Raw genomic sequence first — 12,118 nt, 5'->3', positions numbered from 1 at the left:
ATTATAACGCTTCAAAAATATGATCGCTCACCTTTAGGTCACTAGCAGTCGCCAATGCAGTCAACAACAATGATTTTCCTTGGTCTGAAACTTCGCTATTGATCAAAATTCAGAGCCTAGAACCCACCAGATTGTGTAGATATAGATTTGATCTTTGAATGTATTTCTACCAATCCTTATATGGTGAATTCCACGGGAATTGTATATGGTATACAAATATTTGGCGAATCTCGCGTAACTATAACACGACTTATGTAATTTTCGAGGCAATTATGGGTCGTCCAAATAATTGGAAAATATAATATAGTTGGTGAAAGTCGGGGTAAATGGAGACACGCGTCGACAAAATGTCAGGCGAATTGGGTCCTCCTAGCTAACAAATCTTCATATGCCTATAGGCGAATTATAGTCGTCTATTAAAGCAACCTCGGAGAGTGTAGGTGAAAAAATTAAATTTACCGTGTGTCCACCGTATATTGTATTGGCGAAATCCTCGCATAGAAACATTTAATTACATAAAACATATGACGATCGGGCCGTGAATTTGACGGAAATTAATATGTTCTGGCGACATGGCCACCCTTAGTCGGTACAAAATATTCGCCATTTCCCAGGTCATCGATGTGAAAAATTCTCCATTGGCGAATATTCGCCACTAAAGTAATCTCTGATAACTACTTCCCTGTAAAAGGCTAAGGAAAATGGGGTTGCCCTTTTGGAAGTGTGAACACATATTATAAGCCAACGAGACGGACAAAGTTGTAAGTTCTAGTCACATTTTGAGTCTTTGGCAATTTTAACAAGAACGGATTTGATTGTTTTATTAGTTCCTTTCATTTGCCTTTTCAAATGTGAATAATAGACAAATGAAGAGCTATGGATGATGTGGATATTTTCATAAAGTTTGTACATTTCAATATTCTTAAATGACAAAATTTTGTCTATAATTCATAGTTAAGGTATGCCAAATATATAAATTATTTGATTAATAGTAAACTTTCTAAAGATCAAGCTAAAAATAGAATAAAAAAGTATGACCTCTACTGATTTAATAAAATATTTTAAAACTATGATCTTATGTTCATCTATATATATATATATATATATATATATATATATATATATATATATATATATATATATATATATATATATATAATTTTTTATAAATATTAATAAAAATCTAACACTATTATACTATTTATTCATATTTTAAATAATATTATAATCCTAATTCTTTATTTCAAAATAATTATTGTATACTTTAATTAATAAAAAATTAATATTGAAGGAGGTATATTATTTTTCCTTGCATGCATATCTTAGTCTTCTATTCTCACAGTCCCAAAGATTTCTCGAAGGAACTGCAGCAAAGGAGAAAACAAACTGAAAACAATATTACAGATGGCTAATGGTTGGATTATGCAAAGCTTCTTTATGAGCGGTTACAGGATAATAATGTTCCTTCCATTATGACCACTTCGATGGAGTTATACACGATGGATGATATCAAGCAGGGAATAAAGAGTTTAGCAAATGGTAAGGCAAGTGATATTGATGGGCTTCAAGCGGAATTCTTAAAGTGGGGAGTTGAGCTTCTTGCTCCTCACATTAAGGGTATCTTCAATAGGGTCATTCGAGATTGTTTTCCGACAGATTGGACAACTAGTGTGGTTATCCCTCTCTTTAAGAGTGGGGATATCAACAACCTATCTAATTACTGCACTATTATGGTCAACCCCCTTCTAGACAAACTTTTTGGGAGCATGGTGGAGCGTAGAATCAGCAGTTGGGCAGAAGCGGAAGGAAATAAGGGCCAAAGGTCAAGCCGGTTTCAAACCTAGACACTCCACCATTGATCATTGCATCACTCTTCGGCATTTGATAGAGAAAATATGGGACAATCAAGGGGAAGAAGCATATTATTGTTTTGTAGACTTTAAGAAAGCATTTGACTCAGTGCCTAGAGACAAACTTTGGAATAGAATGGAAGATTTGGGTGTACCCGACATATAAAGAGTGGCAGTCTATAGACTATATGAGAAAGTTAGAGCTAAAATCAGAACTAGTGAAGGAATGTCCGAGTGTTTTGGTAGTGACATTGGTGTTAAGCAGGGGTGCCCTCTATCTCCCACTTTGTTTGGTTTATACATTGATAAATTAGAAACATGGTTAAACATGTTGGAGGGTGAAGGTGTTCATCTTGCAGGCTATGTGGTGAAATTACTTTTATATGTGGATGATCTTATCCTAATATCTAAAATGGCTCATGGTTTGAGAAATCACTTAAGAGCTCTAGAGCACTTTTGCCAGGAGGTAGGGATGAAGGTGAACATTACCAAAACCAAGATCATGATTTTCTCTTTAAAGAGGAAAGCTAAGCAAATTACCTTTCTTTTTTAAGGTAGTCCGTTGGAAATTGTGAAAGAATACAAATATCTTGGCATTGAATTCCAAAGTAAACATAGTTGGGAAACTTGTAGAGTGAAAAGGATACAGGGAGGGTGGAAAGCGTTGTATTTACTTTAAAATAGGTGCAGAAAAGTTGAGCTATGGGATTGGAAAACCAAGAAAACTCTTTTCGGTTTGCTGGTCACACCAGTTGTTTTCTACAGATGCAAGGTTTGGGGAGGCAACATGTCAAATTATGGATGGAGACAGTTAGAAAGAATTCAAAAACACTTGATCACAAGCAATCTCAAAGTTAAAACATCAGTGCCTTATGAAATCCTTTTAGTAAAAGCAGGTACTTTTCCATTAGAGGCATCGGCTATAATCCGATTAATAAGTTATCTAAAGAAGGTTAAAAACATGAATAACCAACGGTGGCCCAAGATTGTGATGGAAGAGGGTCTTAACCGTAGGAAGAAAACTTGGATGAAACAAAACAAAAAGTGGTTGAACAAATGGGACATCAAGCTACACGAGTGTCCTAATACTAATGGGGAAATAAAGAAGTTCGTCATTGAAAGTTTCAAACTGCCATGTGGACCAATCACAGTGGTTGTAAAAAGGCGTATTACATCAAAGAGTTTAACCCAACTGGAGAACATGGCGAGAAAGCATATAGAGGGACAATTATTAAAGGGAAGGCAAAGTTGTTACTTGCTCAATTAAGGATTGGTTCACATCATCTCAGATGTGAAACGGGTAGGTGGCAAAGACCTAAAGAGGTTTGGGAGGAGAGAACTTGCTTTTTCTGCAAGGCGGGTGCTATAGAGACTGAACGACACTTTCTCAAAAAGTGCACTGCTTACGATGATATGCATGCTCAATATGAGTTTATCTTGAAAGCCGACAACATGTATCATTTATTTGATGAGGACAAGATCAACCAAATTGCTAGCTATCTGGTCAAGATTCATAGGAGGAGACCAGACATGGAAAGGAATTGAAAGAGTTTGTGATTTTCTTGGTCCCATAGACTGATTAGTCTCGTGAACATCAGTAAAATCATTCACTCATTCATTCACATAACAATCAAATTGAACCTGCTACCCAAAAAATCTGCTTATTCGAATGTCATTAAAGAGCATGTGATCCTTCATAATGTTCCAACTAACAATGTTTCTTCTTGTCTTCGTTAGTGCGTGCATTTCGATTCTTGGCCAGAAGAAGGATGAAGCGATTTCAACCTCCACTTCATAGTACTGGTGATTGAATTTGTTGTTTGCTTTACGTATCAATTTACTTTGCCCTTGCGCTACTCATTTCTTTTATGTAGAGAATTAGGGTTTGTAGGGTTTGGCTCACTGAGTAGAGAGGTTTGGAAGAAAGTTATGAAAGATTTTGCATCATTTTAATGTCATGATTCTGCAATTATTGGAACTTAGGGTTATATATAAATAGCAATAGTACCAGATACAAACTTCTCTTTAACAAATGTGCAGACTTTAAAGAATCAGCATGCCTTTGAGATTCGTTCCACAAATCTATCTTGCTTTTGCTGCTCAGACAATGTTAATTAATGCTCAGTGCTTGAACCTATAATTCATAAATATTTTGACTTGTAACAACCGACTAATTTACTGGGAATTCAAATATGTTTGTCCAGATAAATTAAGACTATCCACACATTCACCAAACCCTAAAAATATTGACAGGCATTGATGCCGTTTTTCGATCCCAAACAAGGATTTATATCACAAAATCATAGAACAGACTAATCAATTTGCTTCATCAGTATGAAGGGGAAAGGGGCTACTATATATCTAAGCAAGTACTCTGCAGTCTGCACCTGCAAATGATTAAACTATGTTGCCAGTTCCTCGTATTTGGGTTCTGTTCGAACAAGAATCGTGATTTGGATTAACCTGTCTGAATATTTCTGATCATGGATTATGGGTTCATCTTCGACAAATGTGGGCAAACCCATATGGAACCTTGCAAAACCATAAAAACACTCGAGGGGACTCGCCATGTTGTAGATGTCTTTCTAAATTTTTTTTTTTTTTATAAATATTTTTAGCATTTGATTTTGATTATGATGGACTAAAACATATTCTTAACCCTATATAAGTGTCATTTTATCTCAACTCAATTGTGAAAGAAAAAAAAAAACTATTCTTTGTGATTGAGCTTTCATTCTTCTTGTCTTAATTGATCATTGAAGTTCCACAAGCAATTGCATTTTTATTATTATATGTGTGCAAAAGCCCATTGATCTCAAAGAGAAGATCATAGAAGAAGATTCTTGAAAAAAAAAAAATTTCTGCTTTTACATTTTTGTATTACAATCAAAATCTCTTGTTTTGTTTTTCATGTGTGTATATTTGTTTCAAATGTGTTGTTATAAAGATTATTATGAAAGTTATCTCTAGTTCCATGGGTCAATTTTACTTGAAAACAAATTGAATTTTTTTTTTTTTTAAATTATGTTGATATGACATAGTCCATTCTAAGTGGTTAGGGGTATATTTGGATTTGCAAAGTCTATGGTGTTAGATATTCAAGCTCATATAGTTGAGTGAAAACCTATTTGTGTTGCATTCTTGAATAACACATCAAATCTTGTCTTGAAAACAATGGTGTACTTGTGTCATCACAACAAGTGATAACATATCTTAATGAATAGAAACAAATAGATGAAACAAAACAACTACCATAGAAAAAATCATCTTTAACAAAGAAATTATTTTAAAGAATGAAACCATTTAATTCTAGTGTTGTATAGAGAGCTACCCATTTCTTGTTATTCTTTAAGAACAACTCTTTATAAATAACAGTCATTTCAAATTGAGCCATAAAGGATTGTTGATGAACACATAGCAAAATGTATCTATACAAATGGATTGACTTTCAATATTTTTCATTTGCTATATTGGCAAGAAATAATGAGGAAGATTAGTGAGACTCCAAAAGGGTACAATAGTCTAGGTTATGAGAAGTTGTATAATGGCTTATTGGGAAAATAAGGTCAAATTTGTAGCACAAATCAAGATAGAGGTGTTCATCATTTTCTATGGGAAAAATGTTAAATATTGGCCCATGATCACTTTGATTATAGTGTCCCCAAAAGGCTCAATTCTTTTTGAGAGTCGTGGATTATGAGGAGATGAAGAATGACCAATTTATTGTTAATGGATATCCGCATTACAATTGTCAAATAAGTGTGACTCGACCTTTTTCAAGTCATGATAGATAACACAAAAAATTGTATTCTGGTTGTTTTGTTGGTTGAAGAACCTTCTTCACATCTTTTGGGCACTTTTTGTTGTTTACTCTTTCAATCTTATGCTACAAAAGGTTGGCAACAAAATTGATTAGATAAAAATGTCTATGGGGAGATTAAAGAGATCTAAATGTTCATCACCAATCATCACATGTTGTGACTCGTTGTAGGGCTTATTCACATCATTCTCAAAATTGGATTCGTTGAAGGTAAGTGAAACAATATAAGATCTTATGTTCAACTTTAATTACCTAGAAACTCATTTTGTAAAACTTATTTTGATTATGTTTTCTTCTTAGAAGTTTGTTTTTAATTATTTTTCAAATATGTTGTTAACACTCATTTCACCTCCAACAAAATAAATCATCTTGAGGCCACTTGTGAAGATTCAAGATACATTTTTTAACAGGGTCATTAGCCAAACTTAATCCATGTGGAGATATACCAACACTAAGAGAGCAACAAATATCTATGAGGATGATCCTAAACAATAATTGGTGGAATTATGTAGGACATTTCTTTAGTTTCATTGAGATTTTTTTTAATATGATTTGTCATATCAACATGAATAAATCTTGTTAAGGAGAGATATAATGCCATCACTTGATGATTGAGAAGATCAAGATCTTCATAAATATGAAAGAGCAAGCTCTTAAAGTAACTTTATTCAAAATATGCACAAAATTAGTGAAGAGAGATGAAATACAATTACCACCCTATTAAATCTTTTTGTCTTTGCATTGAATCTAATGCACAATAGTGTTGATATTCCTTTTTTTATACCAAAGAGGATTGCCTCATTAAATATTTTGAAGTTGCCAAAGGGTACAAAGTTACATTTAGTGGTCTCTTATGTAATCTTGATTTGGATGATGTAGTCATGAGTAAGTTAATTGATTTTGTAAATACCATAAGTCATAGTTTGAAGCTCTTTGTGATAAGTTCAAGGAAGATGCTCACAATTGGTGGTGCTTCCAACACCTATAACATCTTGCATTAAAGTTTTATTGCAACCAAAATTTATAATTTTCTATCTGAAATAAAATAAAATACAAACATTTTCAAGTATGAAATTTTATTTTTTATTTTAGATTTTTGAACTCTCAACTCTCTAACTTTGTTTCAATAGGTTACTAGTTCATTAGTATTGAGTAGAATCGAAGTACATACTCCATTGTCCACTCAATAAAATACATATAATCACTTTCAACAAAGGTAAAGGACTTAGTATATGTGCATTTTAACTTGCACCTCCTTTTGCACAAATATGTCTACAAGAAAGGGGACACGAGGTTATAAGATATAGAACTAGAGCTTATTAATTTAAATGCTTCCACTTTTTAGTTTGTCACATTTAAGGAGTTAATTAATGTACCAGCTTTTAGTGCAAGTGGTAGTGGCGTTGCTTGTGGTTCTTCAAATCCTCCTACATCTAATGTCACTGGTGATAATGTTCGTGAAAGCTCGTATGATATTGAAACCTAATTGTTGAACATGACATTAATATTTTAATATTGAAGTTTGAATAATGAATAGTTTTTAATATTTAGATTAATCATGAGATTCAACTTTATGACAAGTTTATTATATCATGTTGTAGTATTTTAAACTTAATTCCTACTTCAACTATATATATGATTATTTTTTTTAATGAAAAACTCAATGAATCTATCCCCAAAAAAAATTTAATGGACAAAACAGTCAAATGATAATGCCATTATTTGACTTCACATTAGCACTGCACTACACATGTTAGTGCTCAATTCTACTTCTCATGAACTGTTATATCATTTGAAATTGTTGTCATCATTGTTGTCTTTTGACATAATAATCTTTCTGTAATTAATAATCTTCTTATGATCACTGATTAGTAGAATTCTGTCTTTATTGTGATTTGTATTATCCCTAATCAATACAGACATAATTATCTTTCTGTAATTAATAATCTTCTTTCGATCACTGATTAGTAGAATTCTGTCTTTATTGTGATTTGTATTATATCCCTAATCAATACAGTATCCAATGTCATCATTATTAGTACCATGTTCAATGACTTTGGATGCTATTACTGGGTTTGTCGCATTAGAGTAAATATTGATCATAATGATTAATACATTATTGTTAAGACGCTGATATCCTGAAATCCCAGGCATGATTGTTGAAACTGCTGTAAGCTAGAGGTACTTGACGAGGTCAGGGAGACAGCAACGTCTACCCAGCCCTTACGATGTACCGATATCCTATGCATACAATACATGTTGCATATATATATAACTGCATGTCGGTGCATCGTAGAATCCTATGCATACGATACATGTTACATAGACATATAACTGCATGCAGGTGCATCGTAGGAGCTGGGTAGACGGTGCCCAGGGAGACTGTTGTTGTCAAATGATTAGTTTCTTGAAATTCGATAGTTAAGGAGAAATGGTAGGGGTTAACAGGTCGGTCTTACCTTGATTGTGTTTTGTTGCATGAAAGGTTCATTATCGTTCAGACACAGTTATCTTGTAACATGGTTAAAGAGAGATGTTAGAATTATGTGTGATCAGTCATCTCAAAATTAATGAGAGAAATCTATATTTCAAATTTCATGGTGAACATTTTTATTTTCTTTCTCTTTCTGCAATTTGGATTAAAAAAAATCAGCTGTTTCTCTTTTTTATTTAAATTTTCTCTACATCACTTTCGAGATCCTGATATTTTATTGGTTGTTTCACAATAATATCCCTAGAAATTAAATGTCTTTATCTATTGATATGACAAAAATTCTTGACAAAGATATTTGCTGTTAACAGACCAGCACAGGAAGAATTATGTGTTGTGACAAATGAAATGTTAATTTTGCAAATAAAGCCAATCGAAATAAATGATAGAAACCACCAGACAATACATATGCCTGAATTTTCTTGCTTTTTCTAAAACAATATAGTTCGTTGGGAAGCTTTTCTAGAGTGCACAAAGTATTATGATGCCAGTTAGTATATACAAATTGCAACAATTCTAAGAGATACAATCAAATCAATTATTGGCATACCAAAATCTCTGACTGTAATTTTTTAAGTCGAATGTAAGGAAAAAATCACAGCTGTAAGAGAGAAAATTAGCTAAAAAAAAAAAAAAATTTAAATAAACAAAATAAAGATCTTACATTTTACTGTAGGTATAACCATAATAATTCTGATACCATTTTACAAACTTCTTTAGACCGTTTTGTAAGTCTGTAGTTGGCTTGTAGCCTAACTCCATTTTTGCAAGTGTTATATTAGCGTGAGTGAAGGGCACATCCCCATTTCCTGGCATATCAACAATATTTTTCCGAGCCTTCACCTTCAAATGCCTCTCAAGAATGTTCACTAATATGGGCACAGTCACAGGTGAAGTATTTCCCAAATTGTAGATTCTGTATTGTGCTGGTCCTTTCTTCTTTCCTCCACTCCCAGTACTCTTGGTTGCAGTGTCAAGCGAGGCAACACAACCTTTCACAATGTCATCTATGTAAGTGAAGTCTCGAGCAAGATCTACTTGATTCTTTCCTCTGTATATGGTTATGGGTTTTCCTTGCAATATGTTCCTCGTGAAAGAAAAATAAGCCATGTCAGGTCGCCCCCATGGTCCATACACAGTAAAAAACCTCAACCCTGTAATAGAGAGCCCATAAATGTGATTGTATGTGTGAGTGATTTCTTCCCCTGCTTTCTTTGTAGCTGCATAGAGACTAGCTGGCTGATCAGTTCTATCAATTTCTGAAAAGGGCACCTTATCATTGAGGCCATAAACAGAACTAGAAGATGCCCAAACAATAGCCGGCTGAGGGTTAGCTGCCTTGCAGGCTTCTAGCAAGGTGACAAGCCCTGCAATATTGCTATGGACATAAGAAGATGGATTTTCCATGGCATATCGAACACCTGCCTGTGCTGCAAGATGCATGACATGGGTAAATGGAATAACATCAAACAACTTATTTAAGAGCATGCTGTCATTTATGTCCCCTTCTATGATGAAAATCCCATGTTTCTTCAAAAGACCTTCTCGAGCTCTTTTGAGGGAAGTGTCATAGTAATCATTAAAATTATCGAGTCCAAGGACTCCATCTCCTCTCTTCTTCAAAGCTAAGGATACATGTGTTCCCACAAACCCAGAAGCCCCCGTAACTAATACCACCATCCCACCAGGTCTCTTTGCTTGACAAGAATGTTGAACCTTTTTCTCCCATTGAGGACCGCCCCATTTTGAAATGTGTTTGGTGCCTATATCCAGAGATGTCTTTAAACACAAGTAGGATGCAGTCAGTGCGATAAGAAAGAGAGCCCAGAAGAAGAATGTGGCTGATGAAGTAAGCCACCGGTTCAGTTGACGGTTAAAATGATTACCCCTTTCTATCTTTACTTTGCCTGGAGTCGAGGGAAAATTGTCTTGAATAGAGGTAGGCATTGCAACAGATGCAATACCTGGCATGGAAAAAGATATGCCCACAAATTAGCTTCTTCCCACCTAGCGTTGATTAAAAAACTCAGTTTCAACACTGCAGAAAACGGAAACAAAAAATGTCCTTTCAGATGAGAAAGCAATGTATTCCTTTGCCTCCACCAAATCCCAAATTAAGCAAAGCGATACGAGATGATAATAAATATTGTAGTCTTTTGAATTATAAAAAAAGGAAAAAAGGGCCGATGAAAACCAGGCAAGACCAGAACAAAACCAAGCACTGATCTAATTTTCATTTTACATACAAATGTTTCCTACAGTTATGCTATATCGTTTTCCCTCTTAATAAATGCCTGCACATTAGAAGATAAAAGCCCATGATGCTTGCATTGGGCTGAAAAGAAAGAAATATACTCATGTCCCCGAATGACCAATGGAACTGGAAAATTACAACTAACTTGGAACAGACATGAGGCGCCATCTAATCATCTATAGAAGAGGTAAGCTGAACAATGTAACCTTTACCCATAAGCAGGGGATGGCATGCGAGAAAATCTAGCAGAAAATACAATTCACCTTTTAACATTTCATATTCATATCAGACAACATTACAGGGCTATCAATTTGAAATACATCTACAAGAAAAGATCTAAGAATTGCATTTGAAGAAAGGTTTGGACTGAGTGAAGGCAGAGATGTTATTCTTGGAGATGTGATTTAACTATGGGCTATCTCGTTTGCTCTCCCCACACCCAGAGTTGAGCCATTAGAACAGAAAATGAAAAGAAGGGCCCAGACGAAAGTTTAATAGTTCAATATGAAAAGGGGCAAGGATCTGAAAAGCACACATTTTATTTCTGAAGCCCACATTTACCCCAAAACCAATCTGCTCTTAAAAGCAACCGATCTGGATCTCTTTTAAAGAACCCTAAACTCTTCAACAGAACCCGAGCATGATACCTAGAAGTCATGGCCAAGATTTGGAATTTATGAAGCGAAGAGAAAAGGCACCAAAAGACAATGGCAGATCTAACCAACTAACAAACACAACTAGCAGTTAGCCGTAAATCATCAACAAAATGAGGAATAAAGTGCAAAAAAAGAACCGATTCAAGTACCTCAGAACTCAAGTAAACCGTGCCCCAAAAAGGGCACAGGGCATGTGTACCACTTTGGATCTCCATTGCAGGAAACAAGAATATGGGTAGACATGAAATGGGAGATATTTTAAATCTCATATAACAATAGACACACACACATTTATATAGGCAGACATCTTACCAGTGAGGTGGGAAGCCACCAATCAAACTGAAAACATGTGAGTTGAGATTGGATCCGCTTCGCTTCACGGATTGGTGAGAGGCAATAAATACGCCTCCTTCACAATGCAGATATCCTCCTGTTGATCAACATGGGTTGCCTCTCGAATTTGTCAGCAGATTTTCACCCAAATCACCATCTCATTTCCTCTTTCGGAATAGTCAAAGGCGAATTATTAGACTTTATCCTTGCTTGCCTTGCACTCCACAATGCATCTCCACGTGCCCACTTCCAACGTCCTTCTGCTTCGTTTATAGTTAACTACAACTTAAGGTAGTGGTAATTATCAGTGTTCACAAGATCTTTATCATGTCATTTATCACAGTATCTTTGGCCTCGTGAACGTTTAAAAGGCTTCTTTATATTCATTGAATTTGGTTTGGTCACAATTTCTTCTAAGATTGGACAATCTAAGGTGTGGATTCATTCCAGAGAGCTTGGAGTTCATGTACAGAAATAATCTTGAATCCTCCTAGAGAATTTCTCTCTTTTAAGCTTGATAACCCCATTTGGTGAGTGGAGGAGAGAATCCCAAGCTGACACTTTTAGTTAAAGCTTTTACACCTAATAAACCTATCGTTGTGGGGTACAGGTGTACAAACTGCAAGTACACGGTGTACATGTGATGTCACCAAAATAAAAAGCCTGTCTACACTGCCCCTTCAAGGACAGTAGGCCCCACCAAAAATTGACTAT

At 34.8% G+C, this 12,118-nt stretch overlaps 1 protein-coding gene across 4 annotated transcripts; it reads right to left on the bottom strand.

The window, feature by feature from the left end:
* Positions 1–8,804: 8,804 nt before the first annotated feature.
* LOC131063018 (UDP-glucuronate 4-epimerase 1) lies at positions 8,805–11,731 on the bottom strand. 4 transcript variants are annotated; one of them, XM_057996780.2, is made up of 2 exons: positions 11,384–11,731; positions 8,805–10,199 (listed from the first exon to the last, which is right to left on the bottom strand). In XM_057996780.2, exon 2 carries the CDS (start codon positions 10,130–10,132, stop codon positions 8,822–8,824), a length of 1,311 nt encoding a protein of 436 aa, XP_057852763.1. In that variant the 5' UTR covers positions 10,133–10,199; positions 11,384–11,731; the 3' UTR covers positions 8,805–8,821. The 4 variants fall into 4 exon arrangements, with proteins under 4 accessions (XP_057852763.1, XP_057852765.1, XP_057852766.1 ...); XM_057996782.2 differs by having other exon boundaries at positions 8,805–10,125; positions 11,384–11,730; XM_057996783.2 differs by lacking the exon at positions 11,384–11,731 and adding an exon at positions 11,221–11,372 and having other exon boundaries at positions 8,805–10,125.
* Between the last annotated feature and the right edge of the window lie 387 nt (positions 11,732–12,118).

The sequence above is a fragment of the Cryptomeria japonica genome, chromosome 2 (genome assembly GCF_030272615.1).
Source record: "Cryptomeria japonica chromosome 2, Sugi_1.0, whole genome shotgun sequence".
Taxonomy (NCBI): domain Eukaryota; kingdom Viridiplantae; phylum Streptophyta; class Pinopsida; order Cupressales; family Cupressaceae; genus Cryptomeria; species Cryptomeria japonica.
Note: the sequence above shows the minus strand (reverse complement) of the source record. Positions and strands in the feature narration are given on the sequence as shown.